The 20,201-nt window shown below is 42.4% G+C and overlaps 1 protein-coding gene across 1 annotated transcript in view; it reads left to right on the top strand.

The window, feature by feature from the left end:
- The window catches only part of F13A1 (coagulation factor XIII A chain), a 161,475-nt gene that overhangs the window by 95,103 nt on the left and 46,171 nt on the right, over nucleotides 1–20,201 (top strand). The window contains exon 9 of the mRNA XM_081294903.1: nucleotides 18,815–18,918. Coding sequence (XP_081151029.1) covers nucleotides 18,815–18,918 — 104 coding nt within the window. The remainder of the gene's footprint in view (nucleotides 1–18,814; nucleotides 18,919–20,201) is intronic.

Raw genomic sequence — 20,201 nt, forward strand, 5'->3', positions numbered from 1 at the left:
ATAAAAAAAATAGCTCAGTTCATTTGAAGGGAATGAGCTGAGCCGTGGTAAGCCGGAGAGTGCGGGCAAGACAAAGGCCCACCTCTGCAAATGGAAAAGCAATTTAAAGAACCACTGAAGCCCGTGGAATTACGGTACAGCAGCCCTGTGTGGATCTGGAACGACAAAAACAGACCAAAATAGCTGCTCCCAAAGCCCACTGTGACGGTTGAAAATGGCAAAATGAGAATTATTGGGCCTGCTCTGTTCTATATCTCTTACACACACACACATACACACACACACACACACACACACACACACACACTGCCTTTGCAGGCAACTTCAATTCCAAGCTATTTCTTTTTTGCTCCTTGATCCAAACACCTTCATTATAAGTCCCCAGGGGGCCCCCCACCGGTCGCCCCTGAACAGAACAGATACGAAATTTAAAACCAAGAGATTTGGTCTTAGTAACTCTTTTCTCTTTCAATTGCCTGCTCCAAATTCTATTCTCTGTCCCTAACATCCTTCCCTTTGCTTCTCCAGTGCTGCCCTCAAGTAGCCCAGCCCTTGAGTCTGTGCCCCCTGACCTGGGACTCTGGGCCGCCCTCGGCTGCACACACTGGGGTCCTCATCCTTACCCGCCTCGCTTGGCTCATAGTGAGGTTTTGCCCAGTGATGATGGAGCATCTTACCACCGATGGTTTATGCTAAAACAGCTCAGGACACACCCAGGGATTGGAGGGCATAGTCAACAGCCTGGCTCTGCCACTGAGCAGCTGTGTGACCTTGAGAAAAGAATGGCCTCTCTGTCTCTTTCCTCCTCTAAAGTGAAGATGAGAAAATTCCCAGTATCACTCAGCACAGAACGAGTATAACAGGTGCCTAATGAATGTTCGCTGTTATGATTGCCTCCTTTATTAGTGGCACAGCTGGGATTTCTTGAAGTCAATATGTTGCCATCACCCCAAGTACCTTGTAGTCAAAAGAAGAGGGTGGCCCAGTGTCCTGAAATGACACTTTGGGGATAGTTTTCTTTTTAAAGGAGCAGAGCCAGGCACAGTGGCACATACCTGAAATTCCAGTAGCTTGGGAGGTTGAGGCAGGAGGATCATGAGTTCAAAGTCAGCCTCAGCAACTTAGCAAGGCCCTGTCTCTAAATAAAATATAAAAAAGGGTAGGGGATGTGGCTAATTGATTAAGTACCCCTGGGTTCGATCCTGGTACCAAAAATAAACAATAAACACCGAAATGTGTATCTTCCCCTTACAAACACTGGTGCATGTTAGGAGCTATAAGAATTCCAGGAAGCCAAGAGTATGGAGCCAAGACAATGGAGGAGGCTAGTAGGGTTCTCCCTGGACACACCAACCAGTGCATAGTCATCACAGCCACACCTCTCTGAACTTCAATTTTCTTGTCAGTAGAAGGAGGGTAATATTAGCAGTTACCGATTCCTAATGGGGTGGCTAAAACAATTATCTGAGGTTATCCTGATGAAATACATGGATCTCTAATCCAAAAATTGGAAATATTCCAAAATCCAAAACTTTTTGAGCACAACCTGATACTTGAGTGGAAAAGCCCACATTTGGTTTTCCGAAAGGGGGTCACAGTCAAAGCCCAGGTGCACTAAAAACATGTCATAAAATTACCTTCACATTATATGTCTTAAGCGGTGCATGAAACATAAATTAATTCTGTGTTTAGACACGGGCCCAGCCCCAAGGTATCCCATTATGTGTGTGCAGATACTCCAGCATCTGATAGCATCCCAAAGCACTTCTGGTTCCAACCACTTCAGACACAGTCAACTCAACCTGTAGCTGCCACAGTGGTAGATTAGTGTCAGCCACTGGTGAGGAGGGGTTTCCTGAGCCACAGGGCTGGCAGATGACAGAGGAGGCAAAGCTTTGGGGCCATGCTGCAGGTGGGGGTGATTTGCTGGGCGTCAGCTGACCACCTGGAGATCAGCGTAGTGTAGACGGGCGACATGCAGCTCCGTGAATTTCCTAGCAAGAGTGGAGGGGCAGTTGGCCTCACCCAAGGTGCCTGGACTTCCCTCCTTCAACAGGCTACACTGCAACAACCCTGCCCAGCTCTCTTCTCCTCCCTCCTAGTTTGTGTGTGGCCCCTGCTCTCAGGCCTGCCCCTCTCCTCTCTGTGTAAAAGAAACCATGGGAATGATCTCTCTGTCCCTCTCTCTGTGTCCCCCTTATGCTTCAAGAGCTCTTCAGCCGTTGCCCCCCGCCATGGTCCACAGTTTGTGATGAATTAATTTATCTACTTGGGTCTGGGTGACCCAGGTCGTCCTCTTCCCAGATCTCAGCCAAGTCTTAGGGTGCCCCAAACAGAAATAAGCCAGCAGGAAGTTTGAGAGAGAGAGAGAGAGAGAGAGCGAGCCCTCAGGAATATGAGAGGCCATGTTACCGCTCTACACTCCAAAGTCAAGGGACAAAGTTTGGATTCCATCCCCAGCTCTGACTTTTGACTTATGATTGCAGGCTGTCTGTAGAGGACAGACAGCTGATTGTCCTACTTCCTGGCTTTCCACCTCAGGTCCCTGTGGGTGGGAATGCCCTCATCCCACAGCGACTACAATTCTGCAGAGTGGAGATTCTGTCACTGACAATAGAGGGAACAGCTCCATCGCTGTTCGGGGCAGGCTGGGGGCTGAAGAACCTCGCCAGGGCACAGCTGGGCAGTGTAACTGGCCCCCAGGGTGGCCCATGAATTTTCAAGTGGGCAAACGCCCAGGAACATATCCTGGAAGGAGCAATCTAAGCTGCCTGTCCCTACGCGCTGATGGGTTCTGAATTATGTGTGACCTCTGGGGCAGGCGTCTGTGAATCACTGCGGACAGTTTAATGGAGATGCTCGCCTAATGCTTCTCTGCAGTCCAAACGGTGAACAGGGGTAAGGGAGAGTCAGGGCTCATGCAGATGGACACGAGGACAGTGACATCGTCACCTCACCTTGGAAGAGCTCAGTTTGATCAGCTCATCCTAGGAAGGTCACAGTGGAAATGGAAACAGTTTTAAAAGACAGGAATGGTGGCATTTATCAGGAAGGTGTTGCAGTGCAACGCTATGTTCCTTCTCAGCAAGGGTATTGTCCAGTGGCCTTTGGCTGAGGTGAGCGTGGCTTGATTTGATGATTCAGGGTGGAAAATTGTGCCCTCGTCATGGCTTCTCCCCACCGGAATGCAACCCACATCAGGGGAGCATTATCTGAGCTGTCTCAGGTTGGTTGATTTTGCCAGCATGTAACAGTGCACAGGGCATAGAGCACACCCTGAATGAATGGTATTGATCATGAGGTTTTGTAATGCCCACTAAACTGAATGGATATCATTTCATCACCCAACGAATCCTGATTGGGCATTCCCAATCCAAGCCCCAGATGCCAAGAATTCAGAGAGAAGTTAATCAGGGTCCTGGCCCTGGAGAAGCTCTATCCAGGGTTTATGGGGAGACAACCACATAGACAACATTCTATTAAAAATATAAGGAAAGTTATGATGTGAACTGGCAATCAGGGAGACCTGGGAAAAGATTTCCATCCTAAGGCCTGGAGAAATAAGGCTGTCCCCATGGGAAAAGGACATGGAGTCAAAGCCATTATCCCCCTGCCACCTTCTGGCTGTGCTTTTCAAAGACGGAACATGCTGGAAGTGCCCTTGGCCCACAAATGAAACCCAGGGTGCATCAGTAAAAGTCTATGGGTAAAATGAAACAAGCAAACATCAATCTGCTCAAGGACCCGGCAGGCAGAAACCAGATTTCATCCAGCGTCATCCTGTGTGCCGGCTGTGGTTGGGAGTGAAGAACTCATTCTCCCTCCACGATCCGGCCTTTGCAGCTTTGTCTTCAAAAACAGCAAGAAGCCCTCTCTCTTTACTTCACCTGGAGAGGCAAATGCCCCCGGGCTGTGCACCCAGAAGGAGCAGATACAGTTATAACTGTCTGGGGCTGGAGATGGGTTGCTGCTCTCTTCCTTCCCACCAATTCGGGTTCTCACCTCCTTAAGGCAAACCCAGGCCTCTTTCTCTTAGGTTCTAGAGGGTCCAACAATCAACAGGTTTCCAGAGTCCCTCTTGGAATCGACAGCTTCCCTTCCCACTGACCTTCTGGCTCCTACCTGCCTAGATAGGAAGCCCCCCCCCCATGTGCCCCTTTCATGCTGATCACATCACCAGTGTACAGTAGGTCTCCAATGTAGATGGCTCCACTGGGGGTTTTCAACATTACGATGCTGTGAGAGTCCTATGCATTCAATGGAAACCACACTTCAGATTATGAATTTGGATCTTTTGCAGAACTCGTGACATATAGTCTGATCCTCTCTAGAGCTGCCGGCCAATAGCAGCGAGTCACAACTCCCCATCAGCCCCACGGTCCGTAGGGGAACCCACAACACTCTACAGTGTGCTGTTATTAAGTTAGTAAGCTCTGTAGGTTGGGTGGATTCACTGTATTTTCCCCTTAGGATATTTTCAGCTCCCAGTGGGTTTATCTAGACATGATCCCGCTGTAAGTCCAGGAGCCTCTGTAGGACTCTCAGGAAAATAGAATTCCACACGAGGTGGCTGGAAGCAGCTCTGTCCCTGCCAAGGGACAAGAAGAACGATGCTGAGCACATGTGTGGACCCTAAGGCCCACCAGCTGACCCCATCTGCTTCTCAAAGTCCAGCTACCTGGCCAATTGGCAGATGGTCAGGTCAGCCCAAGTTAGAGGGTTGCACATCTTATGTTGTATTAAATAACCTTGCAAAAATCTGGGCGTGGTGTGCACACCCATAATCCCAGTGGCTCCAGAGGCTGAGGCAGGAGGATTGCAAGTTCAAAGCCGGCCTCAGCAACTTAGCAAGGCCCTAAGAAATTTTGCAGGACCCTGTCTCAAAAGAAAAAATAAAAAGGGCTCTGGATGTGACTCAGTGGTTAAGCACCCCTGGGTTCAATCCTGGTACTTAACCCCCACAAAAAATCATTGTGAGTGTTTAAAGAATTAAGATGTCTTTATTTCCTGCATTGTTTTCTTAATTTGTAATTAAGAAGGTCTGGTTAAAGTGTCCTTTGGATTTAATTTTTTAAATAACCATGAAATAGCTAATTTGTATTTATCAGTTTCAGCTCAAAATTGCAACAATCTAAGAATGAGTCAGTGATCCAAACAGAAAGGAATCAAACATTTTATTTGTATTTCCTCAGGCTTTCGTGGAAAAATGATAAAGTTAAACAACTCTTTTAATTTCTCTCTCTCTCTCTCTCTCTCTCTCTCTCTCTCTCTCTCTCTCTCTCATTTTTCAAGGCTGCACCTAATTAGCTTAGTGATCTTGGGCTAGTTGCTCAACTTCTCTTGGTTTTAATTTTCTCATATACAAATGTAAGACTTTGGTCTTAATAAGCTATAGACTCCTTCTCAGCCCCCTCCCCCACAATTTTTAAAAATAAATTTCACTGTCCTTCCAGCCAGACCTTTCCTCCAGTTTCTGCCATTTGCCTTGAATGAACACCTGCTCATGAGACCAGGCTCACTCACATATAGGTGTTGCTTTGCAGCCTGGCTTCACATCAGCTCCCCTCAAAGAAAAGAAACAAGAAATAAAGTCAACACAGTAGATTTTTATAATTTGTTTGTTGACTAGCCTCAGTACATCTGATTCTAAAATAAAAAAAGGAGAGAAAACCTCCTTCAATAATTGTTGGAAAGATTACCACTGTTATCGTTTTGTTTTTAGTTCCAAATGTACAAACCCGTGCTGCAATGGTTAGTATTAATCTTTAAGCAAAGCACTTCCAAAGCAAGTGATAGGGCAGAAATTAACCAGCGTTCACACCTGGGAGCTAGCTCTCCTGCAGTTCTGATGTGCAAGGCAACGACAACCACAGTCTACACAGGGTAGGTACATTTTTAAAATTTAGACTGTTCCATGTTGACATTAGTCGAGATGCTCTGCATATTTCAACTAGTTGGACTTTTAATATTGTTAAATTAGCTTGTTTTAATCACTGTCTGTGAAAAGTAGAATGATCTGAAAACTAATTCCAAATAAAATAGTATAGAAGAAAAATGTTAAGTACATCCCTAACTGCTCAAAGATGCTTGAGGATTTGTAAAATCATCCAACAACCCATCCGAGCTACTAATTCTGAATGACAATCAAAGATGTTTGTTTCCAAACATTATCTTGCTAAAATATTTTTAATCAACTCATTTTCTTAAGAAAATCAACCAGGAGCTGGACCATGAGATCTGTCACTTGAGAACTAGGAATATACACTGGACGCACACCAGTGTGTTAAAAAAAAGGATTTTAAAAGTTATTTGCCATCTTCAAAGCGTAAAAATAGCTCGTGCGTGTGGATTTCTTTCTCTGCATCAGGCCCTGATATCGGTGGTGTCATGCCCAATTCATTTATTCTTTTTAACAGGCTTTTCAGGTAATTTCTATTTATTGTTCTCATTTGTAGAGAGGCAACCGAGACACTGAACTTAACCAAGGTCCCAGCCAGGAAGGGACAGAAACTGCATTACAAACCCAAGGGCTGATCCTGAGCCCATTCTTTTTTTTTTAATACATATCCTTATTGAAAAGCAACTCATCTACTGCAAAACTGACCCTTTTGAAGTGCCAGATTCAGGAGTTTTTAATATCTTTACAGTGATGTGCAGCCCTCATATCTAATTCCAAAATATTTAATCACCCCCAAAAGTAACTTCGTAACTATGAGCAGCAGTCCCCATCGTCACAACCCAGGGCAATCACTGGCCTACTTTCTTTCTCCATAGATTTGCGGGTCATGAACATTCCATATGGATGGACTCATACACCTGCGACCTGTGTGTCCAGCTTCTTTCCCTTAGCATGTTTACGTGGCTCATTCGCGTTACACGATGTGTCAGTACTTTACTCCCTTTTATTGGTGGATGATATTTCATTATAAGAATAAGCCGCATTCTGTTTATGCCTTTTTCTGTGATACTTTTGGATTGTTTCTGCCTCTTGCCTCTTATGAATGACGCTGCTACAAACAGTCAGGCAAAAGTTTTTATGTGAACATATGTTTTCAGTTCTCTGGGATGCACATTGAGGTAGAATTGCTTGGTCATATGGTAACTCTGTGTTTAACTTTTGGAAGAACTAAGAATTTGGTGTCCAAAACAGCTACACTATTTTACATCCTCAAAAAGTACATTTCCAACTTTACATTCTTGATAACACTTTTATTTCCCCTCTTTTCCCCTCATCTTAGCCATCCCAATGGAGATGAGGTGAAATTTCATTGTGGGTTTAATTTGCATCTCCCTAATGACTAATGATATGGGATGTCTTTTTCTGTTTTCGTTGTTAGCCATTTGTATGACCTCTTTGGCAAAATGGCTATTCAAGTCTATGTCCCATTATAAAATTGGGTTATATGTCTTGCTGTATTTTAACTGTCCTTTACATATTCTGGATACAAGTCCGTATGTGATGTATAAATATTTTCTCTTATTTGTGGACTCTCTTTCCACTTTCTTTGGTGTCCTCTAAAGCACTGAAGATTTTATTTTTTTGTCAAATCCAATTTTTCTACTTTTTCTTTGGTTGCTTATACTTTGGGTGTTATAGATAAGAAACTATCACCTACTCCAAGGTCGAAAAGATTTGTTCCTCTGTTTTCTTCTAAGAGTTTTCCAGTTTTAGATCTTACATCTTGGCCTGGGATCAATTCTGAGTCCACTTTCATATATAGTATGAAGTAAAAATGGTAGTAAAGAAAGAAGAGAATAAGAGAGACTGAAGTCATCTTATTGATGATGCGGCAGGAGTGGGACACTTCTCACATGCACTCCACCCTTCAGCATTTTGGCTCTGCTGTGTCTAGGTGAAAAATCTGAGTTTATCCTACTTAGAGTTTCTGAACTCCTTTGAGGTATATAATAATGCCTTACATTGAATTTAGAAAGTTCCTACCAATTATTTTTTTAAATGTTCCTCTTTCTGCGACTGGATGTCCTCTCTTTCTGGGACTCTCATTATGAGTATATTGGTACACTCACTATATCTCATGTATCTCTGGGGATTGGTTCATTTAACTTCATTTTTCCTTCTGGTATTCAGACTAGATTATTTCAATTGACTTCTCTTAAAGTTCACTGACTCTTCTTCCTTTCTGCCTGCTGAAGTTTATTTAAACCCTCGAGTGATTTTTTTTTTAAATTTCAGATATTGTACATTTCAGCTCCATAATTTCAAGTTAGGTTCTTTTGAGAATATCTATTTTTTCATCAATATTCTGTGTTTGGTATGGCATCATTCTGGAGGCTTCCTGTTTTATTCGGTTTTTGTGCTGCTGTGACTAAAAGACCCAAAAAGAACAATTGTAAAGGAGGTAAAGTTTATTTGAGGGTTTGTGGTTTTAGAGGTCTCGGTCCTTGGACCGCCTGCTCCATTCCTCAGGGCTTTAGATAAGGCAGAACATCATGGCAGAAAAGTGTTGTAGAGGGAAGCAGCTCGCATGATGATCAGGAAGCAGAGAGAGAGATAGATCTCTATTTGCCAGACACAAATATGTACCCCAAACCCTTGCTCCAATTCCCACCTACTCCAGCCACAACCCACCTGTCTTCAGTCACCACTCAATTAGTCCCATCAGGTGATTAACTCACTGATTGGGTTAAGGATCTTGTAACCTTCTTGCATTGTCTCATATGTGAGCTTTGGGGAACACCTCACATACAAGCCATAACTCTTCCCTTAGTTCTTTGAACATGTATATCATAGTTGGTTTAAAATCTTTATCTAGTACCACCAACATTTTGGCTTCCTTAGTCACAATTTTATCTTGACTGCTTTTTTTTTTCTGTATATGGGATATACTTTCCCAGTGTGTGTGTGTGTGTGTGTGTGTGTGTGTGTTTGCGCGCGCGCACACACACGCCCTAGCATGCGCACGCATGCATGCCTTATAATTTTTGTTGAAAACTGGACATTTTAGATTATATAATGTGGCAAACCTTAAAATCAGATTTCCTGCCCCCAGTTTGTTATTGATATTTGTTGTTTGGGGTGCTGCTGCTATAGGTTTACTTGGTGACCTTCCTGAACTAATTCTATAAAGTCTGTATTTTTTGTCATTTATGGCCATTAAAGTCTAGGCTGAGTAACCTGTGTGGTCAGATAACAATTGCACAGAAATTTCCTTAGGTAACTTCAGCCCCAATCTTAGCGATGGAGCTCCTATATGTGTGGTAGGAAAAGCAATGCCCCAGCCAGCAGTTTGTAGTTCTGCAGTACCCTTCACTTCCTGTTTGAACTGAGCCTCAAGGTCAACCAGAGATAAAAGATGGGGACCTTCTTGGGTTTTCCTGAGCATGCTTATCACCCTGAACATGTGTGTGGTCATCTAGACTCTCAGGAATATGCTAGAGTTTTCAAAGTTCCCCTTGGACACCTTACTCCCTCACTTTTCCAAATTTGACCTATTGTTTATAAGTAGAAATACAGTCTAAAATAATGATCAAACGTGTAGTACTGTATAGTAAATACATGAATTAGCAACATTGTTGCTTATTATCAAGTATTATGTCCTGTACATAATTATATGTGCTATACTTTTATAAGACTGGCAGCACCACAAGTCGGTTTGTGCCAGCATTACACAAACACATGAGAAATGCATTACCCTGAGGTACTAGGATAATGTCACCATCACTAAGCGATAGGAATTTTTCTGTCCCATTATAATCTTATGTCATCACCATGATACATAAAGCCCATCATTGACCAGAGCAGCAATATATAGCACATGACCACACACACACTTTTATTTCTCTGTTTTTCCTATATATCGTGGGATATTATATTGATCCTTTAGGAATTATGTGTGGATTATCAAAGCTTTCATTTTGTAAAATATAGGGATATTACAATTTAAAAACAAAATCCAAAAAGGAGCATCATTCTTTGGAGGTTGAAAATTTTGACACAAGACATTTCTCCTGTTTCCATTGTCCACCTACCCTCCTTTACCTGCCAGAATGTCTTCAGAGTGTCTGTGACTCTTATTCTGCTCAAGTCAGCTTGAGAGTGGACAAGGAGGGAGTTCAGGTGGGAAGAAGTTAGAGGTCAGTACAAGCATTTCTTAGGAAATTAGGCAGAAAGGAAAGAAACTGAGAATCATCTAGTAAGTCACACAGAAAATACTGGTATTTTCATAGTTAAAAAAAGTCATTTCTAGTTAATCATAAATTCTGCCAAAGGAGAACCATCAAATATATCATTTGAACGTTACTAAAACAATTAGAAACTAATAAAATATGCACCACCTAGGCTAATTTGTTTTGCTAATAAGACATCTTAAAATCTTCATAAAAATAAGAGTCATCAGCTTTAGACTATTATATTCATAAACACCTTTATAATGCAAAACAGTGAGTTTTATACCTATTGAATCTGTTAGCTGAATTTAAAAAAAAAAAGAACACTCTCTTTCCTTTCTGAAGGAAAACCTCCATCAGAATTTGGTGTGTAAAGTGCTTCATATCTTAGAGTTATACGAATGCCCTCGAAATCTAATCTTGTCTTCATTTTCAGTCAGAGTATCAATTCCTGGCTTGTTATACCAGAAGAAAGTGGTAACATAAATGGGGGTCTCGTTTTCAAAGTGAGGCCAGCAAAGGGGACCCACCTGGGCTCAGAGAGGGCCTTCTGCTCACCAACCATGACAAACATGGCTCATGTGAATGGGTAGCATTTACGTTCTTGAGAATTTCTGGGGGGGGGGTTGTTTGTTTGTTAGTTTTTCTTTTGTTTGTGGGTTTTGTTGTTGTTGTTTCTCTGTATGTTTATTCAAAATTTCAATTTTTCTGGAACATTAAAAAAAAGTCAAAGGAAGGAAAACAATGAAAGGGGTGGGGGAGAAGAAGTAATTTGCATAATCATTCCCTAATTTTCCAAAAAAAAAAATGCATTTGTCAAATTTTCTTACTAAATAGTAAAGTCACCTGTATCTGAAAGATTCAGCAGAGAGTTGAGCAGCTGTACTCTCAGGATTGAGGAAAGAAAGACACTCCCAGGGGAGTTCTGCATGGACACTGTTAGGTACTATTTTAGGGTACATGCGATTGAGCACACCATGGCTGTCACCCCACTCGTATGCCCTGACTATACTAAACCAGCGTTTGGAAGTCAGCATCCTTTCTGATTGGCTGCAGCATCCAAGTGGTGATTCATGCTGGTTATTAATGACCTTGACTATCCCCCTACTGTGTTGGAATTACAGAGCACACCCATCTGCAGGTCCCTCCATTGATGTCTCTTGCCCTGCACCACAGCAGATGGTGGGTAGGCGGAAGGCCATAGTCTGTAACCTAGCTACTTGGGAGGCTGAGGCAGGAGAATCTCAAATTCAAGGCCAGCCCAGGCAACTTAGTGGGATCCTGTCTGAAAATAAAAATAAAAGGGGCCGAGTATGTAGCCTTGCCTAGCTTGTGCACAGCCATGAATTTGATCCCCAGCACAGGGGGGGGGGGGGGAGGCGGGGACCTGTAATGAATTCTGAAAGAACTCTGTAGCATTGCTTGCCTTTGTAGGGTAAGCAGGAATACACCCCTTCCTCGCTTCTCTTTTTTCTTGGTGGGCAACTATCTCCTACAACAGCATCCTCATCCTCCCCTCACCTCTGTCACAAGCAGCACCACACTAAGGAGGCTGTTCATACCGATTACCCAGGACCTGCTCAGGTGGCTCCCAGGGAGAGGCATCAGAAGCTGCTGAGCCTCAAGGGGTGGGGCCACCAGCCTAAAGTCCACCTGATTGGACCTCTGACTTTTGACTGACATGATCCCAGGGGGCTTCCACATGCCCCTTTCTGGTTTCAGATGGATTTGGAAGGAGTGCGGTACTCCAGCCTGCGTCTCTCAAGAACTCCTTTCGGTCATCCAGCTTCATTTTATTTCCTGACGAGTTTTTCTTCGATCTCAGATTTCATGCCCACTTTGAAGTGGCCTAAGGATGGTTGGCTAGCCTCAGAGTCCACCAAACTGCTCCCATTTCCTTCCACTAACTCTTACCCAGCCCTCTCCACTGCCATTGGAATGGCCAGAGTTTAACAATCCCAAGGTGTGAAGTCCTTGTTTCCAATATCTTTTCCTGTATGAGGAGTATCCTGGCAGAACCAGAGAGTCAGTCCGTCCACCCCATACACAAATAATTTGCAAGATATCCAAGTGCCTGTCTTCTCGCCCCTTCCATTTTTGCAATTAAAGAATTCAAAGACTTGGTTTACACTTGACATTGGTCCAAGATATCTCCTACAGGGCTTTCCCCCCTCTTATTTGTGCTCTCCCTTGAGCCCCCTTATAAAGCTACACAAACAAAATTACAAGCCCACATTTCTTTCTTTTTAAAGACTCTTTTTCTCTGAAACCTTTCTGGACAGATTGTAAATGAGATGACCCAGAGGAATGTTTAAACAGTGAGCCAAGTTAGAGGCAGAACAGAACTTCTTGCTTAAATTAACCATTTAATTTGCTTTGAACACATAGCACAAGAGCCCCGAAGCCTATGTTGGTCTCAGCTTGGGTCCAGCTCTCCTCCGTCTCATGGGCTCCTGCAACCTCTGAATAGGACCCAACCACTGTCAGGACCAGGGAAGACTCTGAACTCTACTTCTCTTCTTCTGATAAAAATAATCCTCATAATGTTTTGAGAAGAACACTAATACATGCTGATTATAAAAGTTTTCAAACATTGCAAAAAACAAAATAAGAATCATCCACTTTCTAACTACTCAGACATTTGTAACATTTTGTTAAATGTTCCTTTATATGTCTCTTTGTATGCTACATGCGTTTTTGTATTGCTCCGTAGCAAGTACCACATATTTAGCAGCTTAGATCAACACAAATTATTATCGGTTTCTGTGGGTCAGAGGTTTGGGTACAGGTTGGATGCATCTTTTGTTCAGGGTCATGGAATGATAATAGTGTTCTCTGGGACTGCTTTCCTGTCTGATGCTCAGGGTCCTCTTCCAACCTCATTCAGATTCTTGGAAAAGTCAGTTATTTGCAGCTATAGAACTCATAGAAGTTTCCATCTTTTATCCAGTAGGGGAGTATCTTTGCTATTTTCATCCCTGACCTGCTCTGCTTTGACCTGTAGAACCAGATTTAAAGGGATCATCTGATTAGGCAAGGCTCACCCTGATAATCTCACCCTTTTAAGTAACTCAAACTTTGTAACCTTAATTACAAATCCTACGTGGCATGTAAGGTAGCAGTCACAGTCCTGTTCATATATTTTGCTTGCTCTCAAGAGAATCATACAAGGGCAAGGGTAATCAGAGTCACTTAAGTCTCACCTTCCATACATAAGTGCATACAAGGGACACACTGTATATGGAGTTCTCTAGTGTGATTTTGATAAATGATCATGCCATGGACATCTTTCCTGGATAACAAATATAGATCTGCCTGTGTATGGACAACAGCATTCTATTTGGGGTTTCAAAATACTGAATCATGTATTAGATAATCAGGTGGTTCCCAACTCTTCCTTCTTATGAATTATGCTAGGATAAACACTTTTAGGGACTTGTCTTTGCATTTATGTGATGGATTCCCATGTGAAAATTCAAAGCAACTGGGTTTATCAAATCAAAGGATAACCCAAAGCAAAGCTGCAATACCCCATGTGGAGTCCACTAGCAGTGCCTGGTGCTGTCTTTCTAGTGAAGCCTTTGGTGAAAGTTCTTGGATCCTTTGTACCAATGCTACTGATTTATTAGCATCCTTGGAAGGAGTTTTAAAGTTACTAGCTGTCACAGCACAAAACATGGGAAGTAACAAAAAGTAGAGATGTATTCACTTGTCATCTCTATCATTCTTTCCACACAAAAAAAAATGTTTTCATTTTAATCAGACAGCACTCCACGAGATGGGACCTTTATTTTAATTTCTACACATCTTGCTTCAAACGAGATAATAAGAAAACTAGATCAGTATAGAGGCTTATAATTTTTTAACATTAAAGGGACATTGCATATTTGACTCTAAAATAGAAATTTGGGTTTCAAATGAAGGCTCTAAGAAAATATAAAACTTGGAATCTTAAAAACAATAAAACAAAGATTTAATAACACCTGCCTTGCCGAGAGATGTCCTCACAATTCTTTTAACCAATAAATACAGTCATCCCCACTTATCAGTGTTTTCACTTTGAATGGTTTCAATTACATGTGGTCAACCATGGTTTGAAAACATTAAATGGGAAATTCCAGAAATAAACAATGTGTAGTTTTTAAGTTACATGTTAAATTACATAATTTAAATTGTATAATGTTTAAATTGTGAGTAATAAGATGAAACTTCATACCATTCTGCTTCGTCCCACCCAAGGCATGAACCGTCCCTTTGTCCAGAGTATCCGCATTGTATATGCTACCTGCCTGTTAGTCACTTAGTAGTCATCTTGGCTCACATATCAACTGTGGTGGTATCACAGTACTTGTATTTAAGTAACCCCCTTGGACAAGAGGGTAAGAAAAAGCATAACCACATTCTTTATCACAAATTTTATTATAGTATATCTTTATAATTGTTCTCTTCTACTGTTCATCATTGTAGTTAATCTCTTACAGTGCCCAATTTATAAATGAAACCCTATCATTGGTATGTGTGTGCAAAAATAAACCAAGTATATAGATAGGGTAAACTATCCTGGGTTTGAGGCATCTACTGGGGTCTTGGTTAAGGAGGATGACTCTATTTAGCACCTCCTTTGAGAAGGTCCATTTCCAGTGCTGAGGATAAGGGAGTAAATAAGACGAACCAGCCTCAAAAGTGGAAATTGCAAGATGAAAACAGAAAGACTACTATGGAGCTAGGAGAGGAAATTTTTTTTAATTTATTTTTTTTATTGTTGGTTGTTCAAAACATTACATAGTTCTTGATATATCATATTTCACACTTTGAAATTTTAAAATAAAAGAGATCATTTCAGGAATCAGCACATATTTCCTAACCTGGAATAAATTAAATCAAGAAATATCTGTACAGGAGGAGTAAGTATTTTAGGTCTATTGCACAGCATGGAGACTATAGTTAATAAAAACAAATTATATATTTCAAAATGTATAATTTGTGATAAATTATAAATTTATTATAATTTTGAGAGTATATTCAAATATTCTCACCACAAAAAAAGGTAAATGAGGTGCTAGATACATTAATTAGCTTGATGTAATCCTGCCACAGAGTGTGCATGCATCAAAACGTCAGTGTCCCACAAATACATACATATTAATTTTTTATGATGTATTATTTTTATCATTGTCAATTAAACTTTTTAATGTTAAAAGAATTTAGCATGAAAACTTAGCAAGCCAAAGGGAACTGGCACTAAATGGAATCTCAGCTCCCCAGAAACGTGTTCACACATTTGCATCAAAAATGATAACTATCTGATAATAAGAGATAATTTTTCCCTTTCCAACCAGTGTCTGAATAAATCATGTCAATGATCTAAAACAAACCAAAACAAAATTTTAAATGTCTGTAAATGATAGCTTCTTTCATGGGAGAACTTGGGATCTAGACAAGCATGTGTACACACAGAGTTAGATCTGCCAAAAGTAAATCCTTGTGGCATTTCCCCAAGCCATCCCCGAGCACAAAATATCGCACAATGCAAGATGCACCCACAGCTGTGCAGGAAGCCCCCTCTGCCCATGGCCAGCCTGGGAGCTGAGCCACTGGCTTGGCCCAGGTTGGTCAAGTCCAGCCCCACCAGGAGATGTCACTTCTCTTCCACCCCACCCCATGCCTGCAAGTTCCTGATCCTACTATAAAACACTCCGATCCTCAACACAGATAACGTTCTCAGTCACAGCTGAAACTGGAAAGGAAATATCGTGTCACCAATTCAATGTCATAATGAGCAAAAAGAAACTTTTCTCCAGCTCTGGTCATTTGAAAAGAAATATCTTCAATGAAAGTTTTTACTTGAGATCTGAAGATCTGAAGTGCAAAGCATATTTATCTTATTTCGGGCTATCCTTGCCAAGGAGACTTGAATTTAAATAAGGACACCCTGGAGCCTATTAATCTGATATGATGGGGTACAGAGAAAGCCTGGGTATCCAAACACCAAACATGGTAGAGGAGGCAGGACGGTGTCCACTTGGGATTGCAAATGTCTTACTGCTGTTTTCCCCTGGATCCCTCTGTGGGCTGGGGCACTCTTTGGTGTCCTGGAAGGAGGCTAGCACACACATTATTTAACATGCACAACTTCCCTCCCACTTCAGAGCAAAGATAGAGGGGCTCTCAGGTGGCAACCAGCCTCCTGCTCCTGCTAAGGGATCCACACTGACCCCAATCCCACCTGTGCCTCTCTCCTGGCCCAACAGACCCTGCCTTGCTTCCTACACCTGCCCAGCGGAATGCTCCTGGCTCATCCTCTTGCACTCTTGGAATCTGAGCCTCTTTATTCCCACAGCCTCTCTTCCAGTTCTCCCCTCCACAAGAGGTCTTTCCTCATCTAAATAATCAAAGCTGTCTTCTTGCATTGTGTCATGTGCCGGCCGCCACCCCTTCTTTCCTTCTTCCCTTCACAGTTTAGATCTCTTTAGGGACGAATCTGCGCTGCCTCTTGTTCCTTCCTCCCAAACTGGCTTTTGCCACGTCCTTAACCATCCACAAGGACCCCAAGTGACTTCCTCCGTGTTCAGTCCGGTGCCACAAGTGTCTCTTGGGTCACATCTCCTGGATTTCCCACAGGTAGGCAACGTCCAGGTGTCCACCATTGAGCTGGCCACCCACCCTCGCCCACCACCCCCAGCACAAACCTTCTGCTCTTCCTTCTTTATTCAGAATCTTAGTCTGACAAAGCCTTCGCACTCCCTGGAGCCCTGCCAGTCTTCAGATGGCTCTCTCCCACTCCATGGTGACAGCCATCCCTGTACTGAAAGCTTTGGTCCATGGCAGACCACTGCAGCACTTCAGGGTGGGAGGGCCTTGGGTGGAAGGAGTCAGCTCATCTCCGCTCTGGCCTCTCCATCCACTTCCACAAGCACAGATTTGCAAAGTTCACTCTCCTTCTTGAATGATTCCAATGGCTTCTTATTACCTAAATCTAAAGCACAACTATTAACTTGACAGAAGAGTATCTCACAATCATATCCTCACCTACTGGATTACTCAGAGATTGAGAGTATAGACCCGGCAGCTCTACTATTAACTTGCTGCGTGACCTAAGACAAGGTTCTTAACCTCTCTGTGCTTCAGCTTCTTTTCCTGGTAAACTGGGGGTAATTATAATAGAACTCATACGGTGCAGGGACCATGGGATGTGCTAATATACACAAAGGTTTTGGAGCCGCGCCTGGAACATGGGATTGTTGGGTGTACTACTTGCAGGGACTGCCTGCCCACCCTAATTATGGTCACTTTTCTTGTGGCACACCCCTCTAATCCCAGCAGTTCAGGAGGCTGAGGCAGGAGGATTGCAGGTTCAAGGCAGCCTCAGCAATTTAGCGAGGCTTTAAGCAACTTAGTGAGACCGTGTCTCAAAATAAAAACTAAAAACGGAGGGGTATGTGGCTCAGTGGTTTAAGCACCCTTGTGTTCAGTTCCTGGTTCCAAAAAAAGAAAGAACTGAGCTATACTCTCAGGAGAGATGGGACCATGTGCAAGGACAGTTAGGGACAGAATGGTAGCTGTTGGATCTGAAATTCATCAGTGCCATAAACAAAGACGGCTGTAAGTCCCTCTCGCCATCATTAAATCGTTATTACTATATGAACATTTTCTGTAGTGCCCAGAGGTTAATGTGCTCTCGTTTGATTCTGAGTGATCATATAATTTCAGGTCTTTCCAAGGACATAATAATACAATTCACAATGACATTTTATTCCATGTTCTTGCTTCAAGGGTCATATGCAAAGTTCTGAGGAATTTTGCCTGGCCCTTCTCCTGGGTTGCCCACCTTTGATAAAGGGTAGAGACACTCACCCTGACAACCTGTTCTTCCCGTTGAGCACCAGATGGGAATGGCCACAAATGGTCGAGAATTAGCATCAGGAGCTGATGTTATAGTTTCTATGGCAATGACCTAAGACTGTAAATACAAGTATGTATTGCTTATTAATTGCTACAAAGGAATATGCTTTTTATAGTTGAAGCTATGTACAAGAAATTAAAATGATAAGTGTTTCTGTTTCAGTGCGTATCCCCTTTCCCTAGAGCATAGAGAAAGAACTGCTCCGTTAGGCAGAAGAAAATGGTTGAGATCAAAACTGTTAAACACGCTGATTGAAATATCTCTGGGTGACCTTGAAGCTGGTCTTAGTGGAGGGAGAGCCACAGCCAGCCCTGGAAGTCCCTGAATGGGGTGCCAACAGGAGCAGATCTGCCCAGCAAACTCGAGCCTGGGGTCCAGGCTATTTCCAGGAATCCCCAGATTTAACGTAGTCCATTCCAATTATGTGAAGCCGGCAAATGTGTGGGGTCACTTTGGGATTATTATTATTATTATTATTATTATTATTATTATTATTTTGCAGGGAGAGGTGGGTGGGGGAGTAGATTTCGGGAATTGAACTCAGGGGCACTCCACCACTGAGCCACACCCCAGCCCTATTTTGTATTTTATTTAGAGACAAAGTCTCACTGAGTTGCTTAGCACCTCGCTTTTGCTGAGGCTGGCTCTGAACTCAAGATCCTCCTGCCTCAGTCTCTTGAGCAGCTGGGATTATAGCATGTGCCACCACACCTAGGGCTTTTGGATTTCTTGAAGCACTAAACCTGGTGTATAGTTTAACCTCTTCCGATTGTGTTTTCTAAGGAACTACCACTGCTGGAACGAAGCATGGATGACCAGGCCTGATCTTCCTGTGGGATTTGGAGGCTGGCAAGCTGTGGACAGCACCCCTCAGGAAAACAGCGACGGTAGGGCTGCATCATCCTCTGGGAAACGTTCCCCTGATGACATTTATTTCCATTTTTACGTAGGCATTTGGGGTCTGGGCGGTCTGGGCAGGTGTAGGGTAGGTACTACCTGTCAATCAGATTCGGTTTCATTTCAACAGTCAGCTTTACCCTGATGAGTTTACAACTTTCAGAAAAAGAATATAAAACTTCACATATATAATTCATCTACTCTTGCTTTGATAAGCAGTTTTGAAGACAAGAGGAAAAAAAATAACTATGTAAGCATTTTTAGTAGGCTGTAAAATACAGTTCAGCCTTCCCTGGTCCACGGTGATCGGATATAAAGTGGGAAAGAAAATAAAGAACTTGACAAATAATTATAGATCAGTCTTTAAATTGTTCTTCCAGAACCTGTTTTTTTTTTTTTCATGTCACTTGATTCCTTTCAAAACTTGGGTGTGTGGACGTTTGCCAACTCTATGAAGCGGTGGCAGCCATGTCTGACCCTATATTTTCATAAGTCCCTCAGCCCCCATTTCTCTTTAATAAGTTCATACAAAAAAAAAGTTAGTGAACTGGGGATGGTTGATAATCTATGTCTACTTCCTCAGGTGTTGATAGGAGATAGCAAAATGCATACATATGCATTTATGCAGAAACAGTACCTATTAGTAGTGGCACTGTATTCTAAGACTTGGCTGAAAGGAAACAAGTTTAACACTTTCCGCTGTGCTGGGTTGTAAATCATGAGAATTCCAAGAAGAATGGCAGCTAATCGCTTAGTAACTATGGTTAAAATTTAAAGAATGTTAGAAAAGTAAACATGAACCCCGAGGGCTTTCTGAATGCAGCTTGGGCATTGGCCAGGGTGTGTGGTTAAAGTCCAAATTCTATAGTTAAACTTGACATATGTCCATGATGTTCAAAAACATAAAGCAAACAAACAACACAACTGCCAAAGACAATTAACATTCCCAGCTTACCAGGTAGTAGTTTAAAAAGGGATAAGCCCTGGCAGGCCAACAGCTTCATACAAACGTACCTGCATCTGTGTTTGTAGGTAGCAAAATAGATGCAGAAATAATGCTGCCAGGTTCTTTCCCTGACTTCCAATTTCGGGTTGAGTTTCTCTCTTTTTTTTTTAAATATATTTTTAATTGTCAGTGGACCTTTATTTCATTTATTTATATGTAGTCCTAAGAATCGAACCCTATGAAGCTCTTTCGATGACACACAGTGGTCATCTGCCCTCTCTTGCCAGGGAAAGTATGTGGGGGAAAATCAGTGATAAAACCAAGGTC

Source organism: Spermophilus citellus (assembly GCF_964194105.1).
Source record: "Spermophilus citellus genome assembly, chromosome: 5".
NCBI lineage: Eukaryota > Metazoa > Chordata > Mammalia > Rodentia > Sciuridae > Spermophilus > Spermophilus citellus.